The 24,020-nt window shown below is 39.9% G+C and overlaps 1 protein-coding gene across 1 annotated transcript; it reads right to left on the bottom strand.

Annotated features, from left to right (window-relative positions):
- Positions 1-389: 389 nt before the first annotated feature.
- Positions 390-5,424, bottom strand: LOC121998071. Its single transcript, XM_042552813.1, has 6 exons — positions 5,201-5,424; positions 4,608-4,708; positions 2,261-2,778; positions 2,010-2,186; positions 1,032-1,167; positions 390-805 (listed from the first exon to the last, which is right to left on the bottom strand). Exons 1-6 carry the CDS (start codon positions 5,273-5,275, stop codon positions 769-771), a joined length of 1,044 nt encoding a protein of 347 aa, XP_042408747.1. The 5' UTR covers positions 5,276-5,424; the 3' UTR covers positions 390-768.
- Between the last annotated feature and the right edge of the window lie 18,596 nt (positions 5,425-24,020).

The raw sequence follows: 24,020 nt of genomic DNA, 5'->3' as shown, positions 1-24,020 counted from the left end.
ATCAGCGAGAGGATGGAAGTAGGTGCTGACCCTGAGTAGGCTAGGCATTGCAAGGCGTGACCACAGAAGCATCTGCTGGAGTGCATGAGGTTGATCTTCACTTGTCGATGCTGTTCCCCGATTTCCACACGGTTGAGCATCTGGCTGCCAGTCATCAGACCCTCCATCACAGAGCCAAAGATCCACCCCACACGCCACCCTCATTCCGTCTTTTCCTCGTACCAGGACGAGATGGCGATGACAGCCTCGTTCAGTGTTTGGGCATCAAGCATTATCCAATCTCCGTAAGACCCCCCTGGTTTGCAACCATTCTTCACCGTCGGCGAGCAGTCGACCATTGAGCTCCAGAAACCGAATTGATTCCCTGAAGGGTTTCGAGCCCCCAAACATTCTCTCAAGGGAAGGTTTAATATTTGAAGGTTGCTAATGAACTACTCTAGTTACAAAGTTTAACGTCACTTCTTGCTCTTGCCACTAAATCTGCCGTAAGTGACCAATTTAGCTTCCTTATTAAACAGTCTAATTAATTACAACACAAACATGAATTCAGCTAATTCTTCTCACTAAAGAACAAGCTAACCATAAACATAGAATGCAAAACAGATAGGGCAAGTAGGCATTAACGAGAACGTTTCAGTAGATCACTCCAGTAGGATTGAAGCAAAGGCAAACACAAGCTTCTTCATAATGCACATTCAGATAGTAGTTAACTGCATTTCGCTTGTTGCTCTCCCAAAAATGTTTTGTCAGAAAGTATATAAATCTTCTTCATAATTTGTTTCTCCAAGATTGCTCACTGAGATACCTACACAGCAACAACATATGATCATTTTGGGACAGTCGTTACAGATACTAATAACAATAGTGAATAAGGCAAACTCAAAACTAATAGGCAAACAACCAAGAAGAAAAACTAAATCGACACTAATCTTGTTTGTAGCATTGTCAAAAGGAAAGATTGGGTGAATAGGTAGGCAAGAGGATATTCGAACATGGAAATAATTCTAGTAACTGGAAAATCAGAGTCTTGCCTGCCAGTGTGGAATCCTGCAGAATACCATGCACTGAAGACAGTCACGAGATCACTGTTCTGCTCGATGTCACTTGATGTTGATGCTTTAAATTCATGTTCACCTGATGTTTTTTCCTTATCCTTCCCGACATTTTCTAGAATCACAAAAAACCGAGTCAAAAAACATGACAACCGAGAAAAAGAACCTGAAACGTCAACTAAGACAAGTAAATTTCAATGCACTGACTGCAAAATGATAAATTTTGATTCCTAGAAGCATAATAGAGTTGATCGCAAATATTTTTGTTTGCATGAAGATGAACTTAGGAACTGTTGTTCTGCAAACTAGCAAGAGTAACATACCCCTTTGCTACCAGTACTGTTGTTCTGAAGGTCAACAATTATGAATGGAATCATAAAGGACTACAAGTATCCAGTTGCAAAGAATTCATCATGGGAATTGGTTTTCAGTGATATAATTTCAATACATAAAATGGGACAATTTTGTATTGAAAATGAGAATTGCCCATTTTCATATGAATTCTTCAAACTTCAACTAGAGAGACATAAAACAATATTATAAGAAGCATGAGAAGTCAATGTCTCAAGTAATCCAACATGCCAAGAATGTTAATGAGAATTAGATTTCAACTATCTTCCTACCAAATAATTAAGAGAAACCATTGTGTATATGCTTCACCATTTAATGTCAACATTTTAGTTTTAATGACACCTGCAAAATTGTTCCTACAACAAAGGTATGTGACTATCTTAAAAAGCATATTAAGTGCAAAAGAATAGGATGAACAAGAAAGTAGAGCTAAACTTTGTATTAAATAATTTTATCTACATAACAAGTGCAAGTGCTATGAAGCAAAATTGAATAACTACAATTATATATCCTTAATAAAGGAACAGAGTTTAGCAACTCAAGATAGTGTTTGAAACAAGAGAATGTATTTTAGCATAATGCAACAACCAAATTTCTCCTGCTTACCTCCACATAAAACAGAATCAAGTGAAATTTTGGATTTCACAGAACTTAATATTTTTTCGGCTGTCATCATGCCTATTTTGACAGGGGTGTCATCTGTAGGACTGATTTTCTTAAGCACATCTACGGTGCATGATGGACCAATAGAACACAAACCACTTTGAGTATGGCCTTGTCCATCTGAGACATAGGAAACCAGAAATCTATTGAAAGAGACAAGAATCTACAAAAAAAACAAACACACAACTTATCACCTGAAAGTTGAGCTGGCGCCAGAGAAGGGCAGCCTTGAGAACAAGAATAAGAGTGTCCTGATGAAGCACAACAGCTGGCACAAGCTGCTGGAATCACCGGAACAGTGACACAATGGCGGGAACACCAGGAACAAGGATGCTGTGGGAAGTTTTCAGAAGCATGATTTGGTGGAACTTTCTCTGCTTGATATTCACCAGATTGAGCTAAATTTTGTGGATACCAATAATATGCATGCTGGAGTTGCTGGAGAACTTGTTGTCTCTTCTCCTCAAGCTCATAATACTGATTAAGGAGATCATTATACTCAATACTTCTCTGATCATTTCCATAACTAGCCTCTCCGCTAGCAACAGTGGTCTCAGAGAAATGTGGTTTCAATTCTGGGGCACATATATTTGCACATAAAGTTTCCTGAGATTGAAGAACTTCATTGGTAGATACATCCTGGTAGTAAGGCATACATGTTTCTGCCACATTGGTGATCAAATTCTCTTGGTCAACATTATGCTCTCCTTTCCTTCAAATGGAGATCAAAATGAGAGCACAGTTAGGAGCTTCAAAGGTCCCTCTATCAGAAGAACTAAAACATATACGTGGGTGTGTATGTGCACGCAAAAGGCGATGAGGCTAATGTGTTTTCCGACAAGAAAGTTCTCATTGTACTAAGGTGCAGTCTGAGCAAATAGTAAAAGCATAAGCTTAGCAACAGGAATAATTCTTTACTACATTACATTACGCAGCACAGGAAACTGTTAAAAGAATGGATCTACAATATTTTGGTACCAGCTTCCGGGCTCTCACAGAAAGGTGAACATAAAATGTGAAAAATATGGTGAAGAAATACTAAACAATAAGGGCAGTTCTAAAAGGGCCTTCAGTGGGGCTAGTCCCAGTTCTTTAGCAGGGCACCTCAAGCCCGACCAGGTGTATTGAAGTCTGGCCAAGTCAATAGCCAACACAAGGCTCAAGATTATAGTTGCAGTCTCATTGTAGCAATTTCAACTCCTTAAATAGGTTCCTGGGCAAACGACCTTAAAGATGCTGGCAAGTAGCAGATCACCCTGAGGCCTTCATTGATCTTGCAGATCAAATGAATGATGTAAAAGACATTCACAGACATCCTCCAGAGTAATGCAGGCCTGCATTGATATTACCAATGTATCTTGGGTACTCACTAGAAGCTAAGCCTATAATACCCAGACTATCATCAATCTCTTTCGTACCTATGCTGGATATTGGCACCCGGACACAGACAGCTAATATCTCTATTGATAGTATGTAAAATTTTCCAAAAATAGCTGTCAAACACTTAGATTTGTACCTATGTTGGATAGACTTACTTAAATCCATGTAACATTAGAAAAGCTTAAGTTGACCCATACCAATTATAACCTCACTCTCACTGCCTCCTCTAAAATAGGTAGAACCCCAAGTTATTTAAAAAGCATGCTTACTAGAGATGAAGTCAACAAACTATCATCTAAAGAAACAAATAGAACCCAATACATACCAGGAAGTCGAGGACTTCTATCACAGTCAACTACAACAAGATATGATATAGGCAACAAGATCATTCAAAGTAAGCATTCATTCTTTGAGTAAATGCAACCCAAGGCAGCTCTTCTTTTGACAAGAGGCAAATCCAAGGAAAGTGTTAGCTACAGCCTTAAACTTGCACGATTGGCTCCATTAATCCCAGGCCAAAACATGAGTTGGATCCCGGTAGTGGAGATTACCATTTAGTACCTGCAAAAAAGGACCACACATCCAAAGGGGAACCCATGAACCTAGTTTATCTCCTTCTCATTCAGAGGGAGAGATGAGGGTCCAATTTGGAGCTCAGGAGGTGATAGGGTAAACCCTAAATTGGAGATGTCCCCAAGGGAGGTAATAGTCACAAACTTAGCAATTAAGTTATTTATTTCTACCATCTATCAAAGCTTGATTTGGGTATCAAAATAGGATTCTATTGAGCCCATTACTGACATCCCTAATTCATTTATGCAAGTATAATCGCCAGGCCCAGGGCAGATTCTCCTTGGAAGCTTGATTTAGTCCCTAGATTTGTCCCGCAGATGAGTAACAGTGCAGAAAATATATTCAAAATTACTTAATAAATGTGAAAACATTTGGCATGGAAGATCTCTATTAGCTTCCATGTTCTCAAAAAAATAAAGAAATTTCAATAACAGAATCCAAGATACATAAATCAATTAACAGGATTTGGCTCTGCTATAAAATAGCAGTGCATCAATAGCAGTAGATACATTGGTTTTTTCATAGTGAAGAAAAGATTTTAACAACTTTCTTAATGATCAAAAGAAAATTAAAATAGATAATTTTTACCTAGTTGAATTCTCAGAGTGTAAAGCCTCATCGTGATTGCTTTCACTTGCATTGTTTTCATCAGCAAAAGAATGGTCAGGATAGCTTTCCTTATGCATTTTCTGACGGAGGGAGTTCAAAAGCAATAAGACATTTGCAATACTAAAAATGAAGAAAAAAAACAGATTTGATTGATGCGTAGTTCAATACAATGATTTGGGCTCATAAGTCTGATAAAAAAAAAGAAAATAAAGAGAAAAGATGAAACAATTAGAAATTCAAAAACACGACCAGATTATGCCACAATGACCTAATCTTGCCATATGCCGGAAGAACAGGATGTTCTGGAGAATAAGAGGAAATCAATTAAACTCGACAAATTTAATAAGCATCAAGCAAAGCGGAATGTGGAAATTGCAAAACAACTAGATGGTGAGATTTATGAAGAGAAGTCACAGCAAATAAGAATGAATTAGACCGGGCATATTGTTTCCCTATTGATCGAAGAACTCTCAATTTCTAGCGAGAACATCTATCGTCCTCCTCACCGTTTCTCCAAAACAAAATTTTGAGGGCCCCAATTCAACGTATATAAAAAAACGACGATAGTGGACCTTGTAAGTGGTCATGGAGCGATCGAAAGCATCGATGAGAGCAGAGTCGTCCCAAAGCTCGTGTCCCTTTCCCATCCTCTATCTTCGCACTTCAACACGCCGTCTACCTTCTGCGCGATGGAAAAGGATTTGCTTGACGGGTGAAAGAGCGGCGGAAAGCGAGGAGGCGAAGCGAGGGTTTTAGGGCTCGATGAAGTGGGCGGTTTGGGAGGTCCTTTCGAGTTCACGGTTCGATAGCTTGGGCTGGGTTTTTTTTTTTAATTAATTAATTTATTATTATTATTATTATTATTATTATTATTATTATTATTATTATTATTATTATTTTATATGAATTAATCGATAAATTATTTTTAATAAAAGATTCATCTAAAAATATTGGACCAATGGACTGCACTTTTTAATTTTTTCGGGTGGTATGAAAAACTTTTGTGGGCATAAATTAGATATACAATGTTAACTCTAAATTTTGACAAAACTTATAATAAAAACTAGTAATTATATTGGGTGGGTTATGCCTCTTATATCAAGTGGGATAATGTAAGGAGAGATCCGAGTAATATAATATATGAATATATATAATACAATACTAGGGTTACTTTTCTTCTTAAAAGCTTAATTTAATTATTTATATTAGAATTAGGTAAGGAATCATGAAATAATACAATACTAGGGTGACACTCGAAAATCCTAACAACAAATTACTATAACGGACCCCCTTATAAAAACTTAATTTAATATCATATTTGATCTTAGCAAAAAAATAAAAAAAATATACTTTTTAATATCGCCGACTCAAGGTATTTATAGAAGTTTCTTTGCTCACAATATTATCAATTCTAAGATGTAAGACTAAGGAGAACTCTAGATTTTTAATTGATTAATGAGAAAAAATCTCAATAATACGCCACAGCTGAGTCTTGAACTCTAGACCTCTGATTGATTAATGAGAAAAATTCTCAATAATACACGGCAGCTAAGTCTCAAACTCTAGATCATTTTCGGTGTGAAAAGAAAAAAAGATATTAACGTAATTTTATTTTAGACTTTACCAAAATTAGTTAGTAAAAGGGTCATATTTTTAATAAAATAGTAAGATAAATTTATAAAATATATATATAACTCAATTAAAATATCAAAATAATCATGTCAATTTATAAAATATCGCCGCTATCCACTGCCCCTGTTTCCTAATTTCTCTAGCATTAATTACCCTCTGTTTGGATGGAGTGAGTGAATGTTCATTAATGGAAGCAAAAGGGAGGGAAAGGGAAGTAAAATATTTATATTTTCCTTTTTTTAAGGAGGAAAAGAAGGTTCATTAATATAACATGGGTTACCATGGTTGAGAGGAAAGTGGGGTTAATAAAGGTTAATTATATAAAATTATAAAATTATCTAACTTTTGTTAAAAATCTACATGTTCAAGAAAGTAACTCAATGCATCTTGCATACAATTCTTAGTTAAGACTTACACACATTCAAATAATTATAACTAATTTGTTAAAGTCGGTGTCGATATCGGCGTCGGCTTCAACGGAGTGCGAGCATCAAATAACTATATGTACGCCTTGCATTCCTTCTCCGAACAATATCATGAACGGCGATATTTGCTTGTTTAATTTCTTTTGGAGGGTTTTTTTGCTCCCTTTCCTTGTTTACAAATCCTTGGTCGATCAAATGAAATTGCTGTTTAAATTCTGTTGGGTGTGGCAAGTCTTTGTTGTTGAAGAATGCCAGCTGAACCGGAGAAGTCTGATGTTTGACTCACCAAGGAATCTGACGCTTCAGATGGTGGGTCGACGATCTCATCAATGTTGACGTACCAATATTGCGACAGCAGCTGCCCGGAGAGACGACAACTCCTCCGTCTGGTCCATTCAATTAAACGTCAGCCCCAACTCTAACTATGAAAATGTTGATCAAGGAGAAGAAGATGAAGATGATGTTGAAGGAGCAGACAACTGTTAGAAGAATAGTAAGAGGTAAGGTAGAATGTGAGAGTAATAATAAATCTTATTATTTATTTATATTTATCCTAAAGACAGTACAATACATAATGTTTAAGAAGTACTTGATCAATTGACCAATTAATAAATAACATAATTATTCTAAAAATTATTCTGAAAATTATTCTAATAATTATAACAGAATTATTAGAATAATCTTAATACTAATTTAATTTGATTTGGTGATTTGATCTAGTCAATTCTGGTGATTCTCTTTATCTTTTTTACCCCCGACAAACTTAACAGGAGATCTTTGATGTTGAGTTTGTTTGTTAACTTGTTGAAACACTCTCTGGATAATGACTTAGTGAAGATATCAACAATTTGATCTTTAGCAAAAATATAATAGACGGATAACTATTGATTTGCCACACATTCACGAACAAAACAAACATCAATTTCCATATGTTTTGTACAAGCATGAAAGATTGGATTTGCTGTGAGATATGTTGCTCCAATATTATCACACCAAATTTTTAGTGCAACATTTGATGCAAGATGAAGTTCAGAGAGAAGTGATTGAAGCCAAATAATTTCAGATGTTGTATTTGCTATATCTATATATTCTGCCTCAATGCTTGAACGAGATATCGTAGGTTGCTTTTTCGAATTCCATAAGATAAGATTTCGTCCAAAAAATATTGCATATCCACTAGTAAAGTGTCTATCTTCAGGAGAACTTGTCCAATCCGCATCACTATAGGCATGTAAATCTCGAGATGATTGGCGATATAAAAGAAGACCATGTAAAATAGTACCTTTGAGATATCAAAGTATTCTTTTTACATTATCCCAATTTTGTTCAGTTGGAGTATGCATGAATTGACAAGCACAATTTATTGCAAAAGTAATATCAGGGCATGTGATAGTGATATATTGTAAGGCTCTAACAATGCTTCGATAAATCTGTGGATCAGACAGAGCAGGAGAGGATGAAGTTGGAGAGTTGTTTATAGCAATTGGTGTAAAGGCTGGACGTGCTCCATCCATTTTGGCTCTTTGAAGAAATCCAGTAATATATTTGCTCTGAGAGAGAAGATAGTCATTCTCATGTGGAATAAGCTTAATACTAAGAAAAAAACGAGCAATACCCAAATCTCGAGTAGGAAATTCTTGATTGAGAAAACTTAATAAAGTTGTGATACCCTTATGATTATTGTCGGTTATCAGGATGTCATCCACATAAATAAGAAAAAATATCATATATTCATTATTATATTTGTGAAATAAAGACGAGTCAGTTTTGATCCAAAAAATTCTTGAGCTTGTAACCAGTTAGATAATCAATGAAACCATGCATGAGGAGCTTATCGAAGACCATATAAGGATTTCTTAAGTTGACAAACATGAAACGGAAATTGTGGATGAATGAATCTAGGTGGTTACTCCATAACTATAATTTTCTCAAGATGACCATGAAGAAATGCATTCGAAATGTCCAATTGACGTACAAGCCAATTAGAACTAACAGTTATTAATAATAATAGTCTAACAGATGTAATTTTGATGACTGGACTAAAAGTGTCATTAAAGTCAATACCTGGTTGTTGACTAAATCCTTTGGCTACAAGTCAAGCTTTGTGTCATTCAAGAGAACCATTAGTTTGATGCTTAAGACGAAATACCTATTTAGAGCCCACGACATTCATTGAGAGAGTGCGCAGAACTAGACTCCATGTTCCATTGCGAAGAAGTGTATCAAATTCTGTAGCCATTGCACTACGCTAATTTGGATCCTTGCTTGTTTGTGTAAAATAAGTTGGTTCAATAGATTTTGAAGAGACCAATAGAGCTCGTGGAAGGGGATATCGAGTTGCATTTGGTGGGCAACATTCATAAATGTCACTAACGGGAAGCATGCGACAAGGAGCATTATCATCTGAATCACTTGTTGATGGCGATGAGGAAGTAGGCTGACATGATGATATAGATGATGGACTTGCATTATCCAAGGATCCAGAATTAGAGAGCATATTATCTTTGACCGGCGAGACTTCCAAGATTAGAGTAGCAACTTGAGGTGATTCTGATGGTATAGGAGAGTTATTAGAGAGCTCCGGAATAGGACCTAAGATATCATCACTTCAGACAATATTAGGTGGCATTAAGTGTTAGAGTGTATACTGAAAATTTAAGCTTTTGTAAACATTTATTTTGAATAAAGAATCACATTTGGTCAAATTATCTACATTTGTTTGTAGTTGTTCAATTAATTTATATTGTAGATAACATAGTATGTGGTGTCACATACAGAAGATGATGTTATCAGTACCTTATAAATTATAAACAGTAGCTCACGACCAAAATGGAAAGGAACAAACCATTGGAAGGTCGTAGTATAATTAGGAATTAGTTTATCTTAACTATATAATTACACTAGTACACTTAGAGTGTATTGAGTAGGATCATTAGAGGTCGTTTCTTTTATACTGACTTTATAAAGGAACAAAGACCTCAGTTATTATGGAAGTGTGTGCTCTTAATCCTAATATAATAACAAGCACATATATTTGATATTTATTTCTTTAATTTATCAATGGGTGAGATTTAGTTCGATAAATCAATAAGCCCGATAAGTTGGGAAATGATATCACTTATAGTGTGTGTTGTTGATTATAGAAGGAAACTGTGTCCTAGTGAACTAGGTTGATAATGTCCCCAAGAAGAGCTCATAAGGATTGTCATGTTAAACCCTGCAGGTGGACTTAGTCCGACATGACGATAAGGTTGAGTGGTACTATTCTTGGACTAAGATATTAATTAAATGAGTTGTCAGTGACTCACTTAATTAGTGGACATTCGACATCTTAAACACAGGGAGACTAACACACTCATAATAAGAAGGAGCCCAAAAATGTAATTTGGGATTGGTGCGATAGTTCAATAATAGTTCTCTAGTGGAATGAATTACTATTGATAAAATTAAGTTGTGTGTTCGGGGCAAACACGGGATGCTTAATTTTATCGAGAGACCAAAACTAATTCCTCCTCTCGGTCCCTATCGTAGCATCTTATTTATAGAGTACTATATCCACATATACCCACCTTCATACCCACGTTGTAGGGGTCGGCCAAGCTAGCTTGTGGATCAAGCTAGAGCCGACCAAGCCTTGGTCCATGGGTGGCCGGCCCTAGCTTGAACCCAAGCTTAGGTGGTCGGCCCTATTAAATTAAAAAAGAATTTTAATTTTAAAATTTTCTTATGTAAAGATATAATTTATTGAAGAGATTAAAAATTAAAATATCTCTTTTATAAGGTTCTACAAAAAATTAAAGAAAAAGATTAAATCTCTTTCTTTATTTGTAGATTGGAAAGATATTTTATTTTTCTTCTTCGTAAATTATTCACATGTTGAAAAATTAAAATTATAGAAATTTCTTTTTATCAACCATGAAAGGATTTTAAAGGGAAATTTTATTTTTTTTAAATTTCCGAAGACAAATAAGGAATTTTAATTGTTGATTGAAAATTACCTTGTTTGCTCTCCATGAGGTGGCCGACCATGACATGAGGGATTAGGAAATTTTGTTTAATTTTTATTAATTAATTCATGTCAAGGAAAGTTAAGGAAATTTTATTGTAATTAAATTTCCTTATTTGCTAAAGCTAAGGATTATAAAAGAGGGGATTTTGGGAGCTTTCAATGTGAACAACCTCTATTATTTTCTCCCTCTTTTCTTCCTTGGTGTGGCTGGCCTCTTCCCTTTCTCTTCTCTCCATCCTTGTGGCCGAACCTCTCTTCCTCCTTGGAGATCAAGTGGTGGCCGGATTTTAGCTTGGAGAAGAAGGAGAGAAAGCTTACATCCCTTGGAGCTTGGTTGGTGGAAAAAGATCTTCATCTTTTGGAAGCATTGTGTTTGGCCGAAACTTGAAGAAAGGAGAAGAAGGTGCTTGGTGGTTTCTCATCTCGGAAGATCGTTGCCCACATAACGTCCGAGGTTAGAAGAGGAATACGGTAGAAGACCTAGAGGTTTTTGCTTGCAAAAGAAAAGGTATACTAGTATTTAATTTCCGCATCATACTAGTTTTATCTTCATGTAAAAATACCAAATACAAGAGGCATGCGATTCTAGTATTTCGAATTTGTTTTCGATGTTGTGTTCTTTTGTTTTTCTTTTCCTTGTAATTTGATTGTTCTTTTTGGTTGACCTAAAGTTATTTAAGGAAATTAAATATTAGCTTTCTTTAAAAGGCTTTGTCTAGGCGGTGGTGGTTGTTCCCATATCCAAGAAGGTCATGTGCCTCGCCATGCAGTCTTGGAAGCCAATTTTGAAAATTAATATTTAATGGAATTAATAACCTAGGTGATTTGGATCGAACGTGTTAAGTTCCGCAGGAGATCCAAGTCAAAACCTAAAAGAACAAATAGATTAAACTTTGGATCAAACGTGTTAAGTTCCGCGGGCGATCCAAGTTTAATTTAAAAGAACACATGGTAGCTAGGAAAAGGTTCAAACCTTTGTACAAAATTTTTGTACAGTGGAATCATTAGATTTTTCGAGTAGCAACCAACAATTGGTATCAGAGCTAGGGTTTTGCCTCTGTGTATTTGGTATTAGTTTAATTATGCACATGTCATACATAATTTAGGCAGGTTAATAGTAGGATGTGCTAACTTTGTGGATGTAGGATCCAACTATTATGACTTATAGTTATTATGTGTATGATTGGACCCTTGGACATGTCAAGGGCATTTTATTGTGTGTGTATGATTGTATTATAAAATACAGCAGGAGCTGTATTTAGTTTATTAGGATTTTATTTTTTGATCTAGTTACATGTGCATTCCTTTTATGGAATATAGGATCGATGGATGTAAATTTTATTTTATATTCGATTTAGTTTACATGTACATTCCTTTGAGGAATATAGGATCGAAAAATGTAAAATTCTATTTATGTCGCGGATCGAATCTTGCAAGGCGTGGAACCTTTTGAGGACCAGAGGCGCAGCGGAACAAGGAGCAAGATGGATGCAACAACTAGACCCGGTGGCAGTGGCCAAAGATGGCAGCAGCTAGGGTTGGCGACACACGGAGGACAACAATAGATAAAAGCCATAATAGTTGAAAATTAGTTTTTCTGTTTATTGCTTTTTATGCTCTGACTGTGTGTGCTTGTTAGTATACATGTTAAGTAGGCTAGCATAGTCAAAATTCTTCACTTTAAATAACTAAGTGGGAGAGGGATTTATTTTTAAATAAATTCCACGGTCTCCATTACTAGTTTATAAGTGATGCAACAAGCTTGCGCGTTGGCTCTGAGTGCCTTCCTCCATATCGGATGAGCTTGTTTGCGGATCACTAGATTAAACTTCCATTTTTGGATGACTATAGGAAATTAATTAAGAGCGTTTGATCTTCCCCATCGGAAGGGGCACAATCTTATTAATGAACTTAGTGTTAAGTAATTGTATACACTTAGGCACGTCTAATAGTATCCTCCTCATCGGAGTCACTGCTATTATTCGTGTGACCAAAGTAAACCAACTATTAATTTTATTTGTCAAAAAGTTAGGTTGACAAGATAATAAAATTAATGGGTAAAATCCTCCTTTTACAAATGTTGAATTTGTATACGTCCACACTATCGTGGCATACAAAATTCATAGTGTTTTAAGGTGTTGGTTAATTTAAAATAGTATTGTTTGAGAAATCAATATTATTCTAAATTTAGAGTTCTGACCAAAAGTTATTTGTGATTCTTAGGATGACTTTCAACCCACTGGCCATCATACTAAAAGAGAACAGACTTACTGGTCCTAACTACATAGATTGGAAAAGGAACTTGGACATTGTTCTAACTGCTGAAAGCTATAAGTTTGTACTAACTGAGCCTTGCCCTGATACACCCAATGGTGAATCTACCCAAGAGGAGATTGAGTACCATATGAAATGGGTAAAAGCAGATGAGATGACGCGGTGTTACATTTTGACTTCAATGTCAAATGTATTGCAACATCAGCATCAAGATTTACCAACAGCCTATGATATTATGAACAATCTCAAGGAACTCTTTGGTCACCAGGATCGGGCCTCTAGGCAAGAAGCCATGAGAAAGATAATGACGGCCACCATGTAAGAGGGTACTTCCGTGAGGGATCATATCCTAAAGATGATGGCTTATCTAAATGAAATACAAATCTTTGGAGGAGAAATTGATGGGGAAACCCAGATCGATATGATCCTCCAAACGCTACCTAGAAGTTTTGAGCAATTCCGCCTGAATTACAACATGAATAAAAGGGTATATTCATTGGCGGAACTACTGACAGAACTTCAGGCAGCAGAAGGTTTGTTCCGTCATAATTCTCATATTCACTATGCTGAAAATGGTTCTACTTCTAAATCGAAAGGAAAGAAGAAGAAGAAACAAGTTAGCTCAGCAAAGAAGGTAAATAATTCTCAGAGTACAGGACCTAAAGCTAGAATGAAGAAGCCGAAGGGCAAGTGCTTCATCTGCAAGCAGTCAGGGCATTGGAAGGCGGACTGTCCTCGTAGGAATCAAAACAACAAAGGTATATCTCATGCTCTAGTTGTTGAAACATGTTTAGCGGTGTTATCTACCAGCACCTGGTGTGTAGATACGGGAGCCACTAATCATGTCTGCAATTCCTTGCAGGGGTTCCAGGAAACCCGACGACTAACTGAAGGAGAGATTACCGTCTACATGGGCAATGCTACTAAGGTGACGATTGTTGCAGTGGGAGACGTCTACTTATCTTTTAATAGAAATAGAAATTTGGTTTTAAGAAATTGTCTTTATGTACCTAGTTTTAGAAAGAATTTAATTTCAGTTTTTAAACTATTTTTTGATGGATATTCAGTTTCCTTTAGTAACGATGTGGTTATTAAGAGAAATAAAGTGATTATCTGTTCTGGTGCATTGGTTGACAATTTATATACTTTAAATCCAATTTCTCCCACAAAGCAAAATAAGAAAATTAATAACACATCTTCTAACTCAAATAAGAGAAAAGAACCTTCGGAAATGAACCAAGCATATCTTTGGCATCTAAGTCTTGGTCATATTAACTTAAGTAGGATTCAAAGGCTTATAACCGATGGACTCTTGGGTTCATTAGAGTTGAAAAATTTTCCAACTTGTGAATCTTGCTTGGAAGGTAAAATGACCAAGAGGCCTTTTAAGGCCAAGGGGTATAGAGCCAAAGAAGTGTTAGAATTGGTTCATTCTGATTTGTGTGGTCCTATGTCTATCCAGGCAAGAGGTGGTTTTGAATATTTTGTTTCTTTTATAGACGATTATTCAAGATACGGATACATTTACCTAATGCGCCACAAGTCCGAGTGCTTTGACAAGTTCAAAGAGTACAAGGCTGATGTGGAAAAACGACTAGGTAAAAGTATCAAGACACTACGGTCTGATCGTGGTGGCGAATACCTCTTAGGAGAATTTAGGAAATACTTATCAGAGGCCGGGATTCAATCCCAACTATCCGCACCTGGTACACCCCAACAGAATGGTGTGGCAGAACGAATGAATATGACTCTTATGGAGATGGTTAGATCGATGATGAGTTATTCAAAATTACCAAATTTGTTTTGGGGATACGCTCTGGAAATAACAGTGTACATTCTGAACTTAGTACCTTCTAAATCAGTTTCTTCTACTCCCACAGAATTGTGGAATGGGAGAAAACTTAGTCTAAGACATATTCAGATTTGGGGTAGTCCAGCACATGTGCTGAGACCAGATGCTGATAAGTTAGAATCTCGTACAGAAGTTCGCGTGTATGTAGGTTATCCCAAAGGAACGAAAGGTGGTTTATTTTATAGTCCTAAAGACCAGAAGGTCATTGTTAGCATCAATGCCCAGTTTTTAGAATAAGACTATATAATGAATCACAAGTCCAGTAGCAAAGTTATTCTAGAAGAACTTAGAGATGACACGTTTACTTTAGTACCAACAGTACAAGATGAAGTACCACAAGAGACTGCAACACGTGTCACACATGATACACAACTACAGATGGTGCCTCGTCATAGTGGGAGAGTTGTGAGGGAACCTGAGAGATTCATGTTTTTGGGAGAGTCTTCGGACTTGATCACGGGTAAACATGAACCTGATCCCCGAACATATAACGAAGCACTCCAAGATATAGATGCAGCATCTTGGCAAAAGGCAATGAATTCTGAAATAGAGTCAATGTACTCTAATAAGGTCTGGGAGCTTGTAGAACCACCTGATGGTGTAAAAGTCGTCGGATGCAAGTGGATCTACAAAAGGAAAAGAGGGACAGACGGGAAGGTAGAAACCTTCAAAGCTAGGCTTGTTGCGAAAGGGTACACTCAGAAAGAGGGAATCGATTATGAGGAGACCTTTTCACCAGTAGTCATGCTTAAGTCTATCCGGATATTCTTATCCATTGCTGCTCATATGGATTATGAGATTTGGCAAATGGATGTCAAGACAGCTTTCCTTAATGGAAGTATTGAAGAAAACATCCATATGAAGCAACCAGAAGGGTTCATTGAAAAAGACAAAGAGCATCTAGTGTGCAAGCTCAATCGGTCCATTTATGGACTGAAACAAGCTTCAAGGTCTTGGAACATCCGGTTTAATGAAGTGATCCAGTCATATGGATTTATTCACTGTCCGGATGAGTCTTGTGTATACAAGAAGTGTAACGGAAACGTGGTGGTATTTCTTGTACTATACGTAGATGATATTTTGTTAATTGACAACAATGTCAAGGTATTATCGGACGTAAGGGTATGGTTGTCCAAAAAATTTGATATGAAGGACTTAGGAGATTGTGCACACATTCTTGGGATCAAAATTATAAGGGATCGCAAGAAAAGAATGTTGTGTCTGTCCCAAGCTTCATATATAGATACAATCCTTGCTCGTTTTAGCATGCAAGATTCCAAGAAATGTTTCTTACCTTTTAGGCATGGAGTAGCTCTATCTAAAGAGATGTCTCCGAAGACATCAAAAGAGATAGAGGACATGAAAGCAGTACCTTATGCCTCGGCTGTAGGAAGCCTTATGTATGCAATGCTGTGTACGAGACCTGATATCTGTTTTACCGTGGGCATGGTTAGCAGATATCAGAGTAACCCTGGACAAGGGCATTGGACTGCGGTAAAGCATATATTAAAGTACCTGAGAAGGACTAGAGATTATATGCTAGTATACCAAGCAGACGATTTACTCCCTGTGGGTTACACGGATTCAGATTTCCAATCAGATAGGGACAACAGTAAGTCTACATCAGGCTATGTGTTTACATTAGGAGGTGGAGCCATTGCATGGAGGAGTGTTAAGCAGAAATACATTTCGGACTCAACCAAGGAAGCGGAGTATGTAGCAGCCTCTGAGGCAGCTAAAGAAGCGGTTTGGCTCAGGAACTTTCTAATAGACTTAGATGTGATTCCTGGTTTGCCCAAATCATCACAATTTATTGTGATAATAGTGGTGCAGTTGCAAACTCGAAGGAACCACGGGCCCATAAGGCAAGTAAACATATAGAGCGCAAGTACCACCTGATACGAGATATCGTGAAGCGAGGAGAAGTTGTCATCGCCAAGATTGCATCAGCAGATAACCTGGCAGATCCTTTCACTAAGGCCCTTCCGGCAAAAGCTTTCGATCGACATGTGGAGGGAATGAGAATCAGATGTATGGTAGAAGATATGGCAGCTTAGTCATTAGTATAAGTGGGAGATTGTTAGAGTGTATACTGAAAGCCTAAGCTTTTGTAAACATTTATTTTGAATAAAGAATCACATTTGGTCAAATTATCTACATTTGTTTGTAGTTGTTCAATTAATTTATATTGTAGATAACATAGTATGTGGTGTCACATACAGAAGATGATGTTATCAGTACCTTATAAATTATAAACAGTAGCTCACGACCAAAATGGAAAGGAACAAACTATTGGAAGGTCGTAGTGTAATTAGGAATTAGTTTATCTTAACTGATCCGGCGGTGATAATGGGGGACCCACTTCTTGAAGGGTCCCAGCCTGAGGACAGATGGAGGGCTGACTAAGCGGGTAAGGGACGCGTCGGGCAGTTGAGCGGGTCCAAGCGGAGCTAGATATAACCCAGCCATCGGCTTAGGTTTCCGACGCCAAGGCGGGTGTCTGTCCGGTTGGAACCGAAGGGCCGAGCGGGTGTCTGCCCGGCTGGAACCGAAGGGCCGAGCGGGTGGTCCGTTCGGCCAGGATAAGGGCGAGGATACAAAGGTTAGCCGAACGGCCTATTCGTTCGGCTCGGGATATGGGAGGTCAGCAAAGGCATGTCTAATGATTATGCCGTACACGAGATTTCACGATAGAGGATCTTGCCGTCACATCATGGAGAGGTTGATACAGTAGCGGTATGGCCTTATGGATGCCCTTCTTGTTGGAGTGTATACTGAAAGCCTAAGCTTTGTAAACATTCATTATGAATAAAGAATCACATTTGGTCTAATTATCTACATTTGTTTGTAGTTGTTCATTTAATTTATATTGTAGATAACATAGTATGTGGTGTCACATACAGAAGATGATGTTATCAGTACCTTATAAATTATAAACAGTAGTTCACGACCAAAATGGAAAGGAACAAACATTAGAAGGTCGTAGTGTAATTAGGTATTAGTTTATCTTGACTATATAATTACACTAGTACACTCAGAGTGTATTGAGTAGGACCATTTGAGGTCGTTCCTTTTATACTGACTTTATAAAGGAACAAAGACCTCAGTTATTATGGAAGTGTGTGCTCTTAATCCTAATATAATAACAAGCACATATGTTTGATATTTATTTCTTTAATTTATCAATGGGTGAGATTTAGTTCGATGAATCAATAAACCCGATAAATTGGGAAATGGTATCACTCATAGTGTGTGTTGTTGATTATAGAAGGAAACTGTGTCCTAGTGATACTAGGTTGATAATGTCCTCAAGAGGAGCTCATAAAGATTGTCATGTTAAACCTGCAGGTGGACTTAGTCCGACATGATAATAAGGTTGAGTGGTACTACTCTTGGACTTAGATATTAATTAAATGAGTTGTCAGTAATTCACTTAATTAGTGGACATTCGATATCTTAAACACAGGGAGACTAACACACTCATAATAAGAAGGAGCCCAAAAAGTTAATTTGGGATTGGTGCGGTAGTTCAATGATAGTTCTCTAGTGGAATGAATTATCATTGATAAAATTAAGTTGTGTGTTGGGGGACATGGGATGCTTAATTTTATCGGAGACCAAAACCAATTCCTCCTCTCGGTCCCTATCGTAGCCTCTTATTTATAGAGTACTATACCCACATATACCCACCTTCTATACCCACCTAAAGGGGCCGGCCAAGCTAGCTTGGGAACCAAGCTAGGGCCGGCCTTAAGGTGGCTGGCCCTAGCTTGAACCCAAGCTAGTAGGGCCGGCCATAATTAATTAAAAGAAAATTTAATTTTAATGTTTATTATTATGTGGAAGATTTAATTTAAAGAGAATTAAAATTAAAATATCTCTCTTGTAAAAGATTTACAAAGATTAAAGAAAGAGATTAGATCTCTTTCCTTATTTATAGATTGGAGAGATGTTTTATTTTCTCTTTAAAATTATTCACATGTTAATAAAATTAAAATTATAGATATTTCCTTTTATTAACAATGTAGAGATTTTAAAGAGAAATTTTATTTTTAAAATTACTGGAAACAAATAAGGAAAGTTTTAATTATTTATTGAAAGTTGTCCAATTTGCTTCTATTGATTTGGCCGGCCATCATTGTTTAATTGGAGAAATATTATTTTATTTTTCTCAATTAAATCATGTCAAGGAAATTAAGAAAATTTATTGTAATTAAATTTCCTAATTTACCTAGGCCAAGGAATATAAAAGAAGGGGTGAGAGTGCCTTCACAAAACACAACATCTATTATTCCTCTCCCTCTTTTGTTCCGTGGTCGGCCATCATCTCCTTCTCTTCCTCTTGTGGTGGCCGAACCTCTCCCTCTCCCTTGGAGTTCTTGTGGTGGCTGGATACTACTCGGAGAAGAAGAAGAAGAAGGAGAAAGCTAGCATCTCTTGGAGCTTGGTTAGTATTTTGGTTTTCTCCTTAGTAAAGCTTTTCTTTTGTGGCCGAACCTTGCTTGGAGAAAAGAAGGTGGTTGGTGGTTTCTCATCTTGGAAGATCGTTGCCACACAACGTCCGAGGTTAGAAGAGGAATACGGTAGAAGATCAAGAGGTTTTTCTACAAGGTATAACTAGTAATTTCTATTTCCGCATCATGCTAGTTATTTATGGAAATAATACCAAATACAAGAGGCTAACGTTCTAGTATTTCGAATATGTTTTTTCGAAGTTGTGTTCTTTTGTTTCTTTCTTTTCCTTGTGATTTGATTGTTCTCTTTGGTTAACCTAAAGTTATTTTAGGAAATTAAATATTAGCTTTCTATTAAAGGTTTTGTCTAGTCGGTGGTGGTTGCTCCCATATCCAAGAAGGCCATGTGCCTCGCCACGTCAGTACTGGGAACCTTTTATGGAAATTAATATTTAATGGAATTAATAACTTAAGGAGACTTGGGTCGAACGTGTTAAGTTCCGCAGGAGATCCAAGTCAAAACCTAAAAGAACAAATAGATTAAGTTTTGGATCAAACGTGTTAAGTTCCGCAGGCGATCCAAAATTTAATTTAAAAGAACACATGGTAGCTAGGAAAAGGTTCAGACCTTTGTACAAAATTTTTGTACAGTGGAACCTATAGGTTTTCCGAGTAGCAACCAACACTTCTGACAGACCCATACCTGGGCATGGTCGAAAGCAGGTGATTGCTTTGATTGGCGTGCCCAGACTCCTTCGAGAGGTCTATATAAGGTCTCCATTTCTTCACCGGAGGTACACGGGTCTTCTGTTTCTAAGACACCTCTTTGTTATTCCTCGCCTGACTTGAGCGTCGAAGGGCCGTCGCCGGGACACCCCTCCCGGCTCGGTTTTATTGCAGGTTCGCCGGAGCACTCGAGGATCCAGCAGGGAGCGCCACATCCCCAGCGTTCGTTGACCCCTGGTTCGGACAGGATCAATTTGGCGCCGTCTGTGGGAACGCACCTGCATCTGAGCAGAGGCAATGGACGAGGCTGGAAGAATACATACCGTGGCACTCTCACAAGAAGAGTTGGACGCTCTGGTCGAGATAAGGGCCGCCAAACTTGTGGAGCAAAAACAGAAATCAGCAGCCGAACGACCGGAGCAACAAGCAACGTCTGCGTCAGGTGGCTGAGCGGAAGCACCTCCAGCCACTGTCGCATTCCATCGAGCCTTATTTCGTACCCCTGAAGTCGTACCAGCTCGAAGGGATAGAGGATCTTCTTCAGACGAGATGCCTAGGCGAGATGACAGAAAGGGGAAAGCTCCCCGAGCGGACTCATCTCCCGAGCGGATCAATCGCCAATTTTCGGAGGCTATTCTGCGTGACCCTCTGCCCAAGCACTACGTGCCTCCGACGATCGGCGAGTACAATGGAACAACTGACCGATGATCATCTGGGTAAGTTTGATAACACAGCCACGCTCCATCAATACACCGATGGAGTCAAGTGCCGAGTCTTTCTTACCACTCTCTCGGGATCGGCTCAACGGTGGTTTCGGAGGCTGCCGGACGGATCCATCACAAGCTTCAAGGACTTCCGAACGGCCTTCCTCCACCACTTCGCCAGCAGTCGGCGTTATCAAAAAACAAGCGTAAGTCTGTTCGCCATCAAGCAATAGGCCCGGGAATCGCTTCGAGCTTACATCCAGCGATTCAACCAAGTGGCGATGGACATTCCAACGGCCACTCGGAAACCATGATGAATGCCTTCACACAAGGCCTAGTGGATGGAGATTTCTTCCGATCGCTCATCCGAAAGCCGCCCCGGGATTATGATCACATGCTACATCGGGCCAACGAGTACATTAAGCAGAAGCCGCTCGGAAAAAGGAAGCTCCAACCGGCGGGCACCTATTCGGTCGACGGAAGCGACGCCGCTCATCAACCACCGAGGGACCAAGGGCGAGCAATCCGCTCCCTCGTGTAAGGTCCCAAGTACAAGTGCTGCTCGAAGCAAGCCAAAGAAGAAATCCTTCCACCGGACAGATACGCACAACACAAGGGATTGTCGAAGTCTTCCCTTCGTGGCTAATCCCGTTCCCAGGAAGGCCGAGCGACGGTCTCCTTCCATCGACAGGAGGCAAAGGACCCATGAAGCCGACCGGACTCGCACCGAGAGGCGACATCAACAGACGCCCGATCAGCATCGATCTCCAAGGCAGGAGAATCGCCGAGCGTCACGAGAACGATCCCGGCCGCCCGCTCGAGAAGAGGAAAATAGAAGCAATACTTCCCGAGGCGAGATCAACGTTATTGCTGGTGGGCCGACTGGAGGAGACTCCAACCGAGCCAAGCGCTCCGGAGGTAAATGGGTCGAGCCAAGCGCTCAAGGATCAAAAACCCAGTACCTTCCGGACAGAGGTAAATTATCCGAGCCAAAATGCTCGACGAAGCAGACCCTGAGCCGTTCGGCCAGGAGTACGTTCTCCAAGCTGGGTGAAAGGGGCATATGGATTATCCGAGCCAAGCGCCCAAATAGTGAAGGCCTCCCAGCCGATTGGATTCGCAAGCAAATGACCCGTGCCGTTCGGCCGGGCACAAAGACTGTTCAAGTGCGAGATAAGTTATGAAGGCCAAGGTCGCTCGACCTGGTAAGGAGTTAGCCTTGAAGGCCGTCTAGCCCAGACGCTAAACCGGAGAGCCGCGCCGACCGGCTATAAATATCCGCGCCGACGAGCCCCGTCGTTAAAAATTGAGAGCCGCGCCGACCGGCTATAAATATCCGCGTCGAAGACCGTCTAGCCCAGACGTTAAACCGTAGAGCCACGCCGACCGGCTATAAATAACCGCGCCGTCGAGCACCGACGTTAAAAATCGAGAGACGAGCCGACGTCTATAAACTCTCCGAGCGGAAGACCGACGAGCCCCGTCGTTAAAAATCGAGAGTCACGCCGACCGGCTATAAATATCCGCGCTGACGAGCCCCGTCGTTAAAATCGAGAGCCGCGCCAACCGGCTATAAATATCCGCAACGAAGACCGTCTAGCCCAGACGTTAAACCCGTCGTTAAAAATCGAGAGCCGCGCCGACCGGCTATAAATATCCGCGCCGACGAGCCCCGTCGTTAAAAATCGAGAGCCGCGCCGACCGGCTATAAATATCCGCACCGACGAGCCCCGTCGTTAAAAATCGAGAGCCGCGTCGACCGGCTATAAATATCCGCGTCGACGAGCCCCGTCATTAAAAATCGAGAGCCGGCCGACCGGCTATAAATATCTGCGCCGAAGACCGTCTAGCCCATACGTTAAACCGTAGAGCCGCGCCGACCGGCTATAAATATCCGCGCCGTCGAGATCCGACGTTAAAGATCGAGAGTCAAACCCGCGACTGTGAGCTTACTGGACGAAACTAAGGACGCCGAATAATGAGCGTTCACAAGTACTAAATTGATTAAGTCCGATCGGCCATCAGTTTGCCAATACTTCGCATTCACTGAATGCAAACAGCATAGCCAAGCGCTAAACGATTTCGAGGAAAACAAGTCAACTGATTAACCCGATCGGTCGTCTAGTGTGGGACACGTGGAGCTTAACTGATTCTACGAATAAGCACCAAACAGACAAAAAACGGCAATGAAGGGCAAGCAAAAATAGAGACAATAGAAGACAATTACGCCGATCGGCACATGCAAAAATTTTACATCAGCAGATGAAATACAGAAAGTACTGGGAAGAACTCGCTTCACTCCGGGTCCTCAAAATTAAAAAAGGCGTCCGGGATATCGCCAATCATAGCCGCCAAATCTGAAGAGGGAATGCTCAGGTCAGCAGGAAGGTGTCCCCCCTTCTTCAAGTACGCCATGGTGACCTTGACCGCCTCGGCGAAAGTTGAGGAGATGTTGCCACCGAACTTTTCACCGAACCGCTCCGAGCGGAGGTATTCTTGGCGCGCTGCTGCTAGGCGACTCGGCTCCCCTTCCTTGTACTTTCTGAAAGCCGCTCGGGAGGTAATTAGCGAGTCCTGGAGAACTTTCTGGTCCACCTCCGCTTTAGTGCGTTCAGCGGAGCGCCCATCCCGTTCGGCAGCTAGTTGGGCTTCCAGATTCTTAGATTTCTAATCTAGGGCTCGGACTTCAACTTTCATCTTGTCCAGATCAGCAATCGCCCGCTTCTTCCGGCTACTGGCGCGCTTCACGTCTGCGTCGCGTTTCTTCACCAGGCCTTCAAGTCGGGCCACCTCTGTAGCCAGATCGGCGGCCTTCTTCTGTTCGGCCTCACGGGCTTGTTTCTCCCGCTCGGCTGATGGACCCCCCGAGACTTGGAGTTTTTCCATGAGATCCTCCAGCTCGGCCAGCCGATGGCTAGTGGCGATTTGCTCGGCCCAATGCTGTAAGGGAAATAATAAAATCAGAAACCAAACAGTAGCAGGGCACGAGAAGAAAAATGAACCTACCTGAGTGGCCTGCTGCATGTGGTTATCACCAAGCTGCTTGGGCGTCATGAGGGCCACCCTAATCTGAGCGTCCTCAAAAAGCTTGGCGAGCGGACCCCTCAAGGTTATCTCATGAACGGGGCTTGAAGGCCGATCGGCAGACAGTAAATATTCCTCCGATGGGAATCGAAGGGTAGTCTTGATGGTCGGGTGGCCGGCCGGCACTTCCTCAGCTGCAGTCGCATGGCCCGAGGACTCCCCTATGGTTGAAGTCTCGCCCAACCGTCATAAGCGACGACGAGTCAGTGGAGGAGAGCCAGAGGGTTGTGCG

The sequence above is a fragment of the Zingiber officinale genome, chromosome 6A (assembly GCF_018446385.1).
Source record: "Zingiber officinale cultivar Zhangliang chromosome 6A, Zo_v1.1, whole genome shotgun sequence".
NCBI lineage: Eukaryota > Viridiplantae > Streptophyta > Magnoliopsida > Zingiberales > Zingiberaceae > Zingiber > Zingiber officinale.
This window is presented reverse-complemented; position numbering and strand designations above follow the sequence as displayed.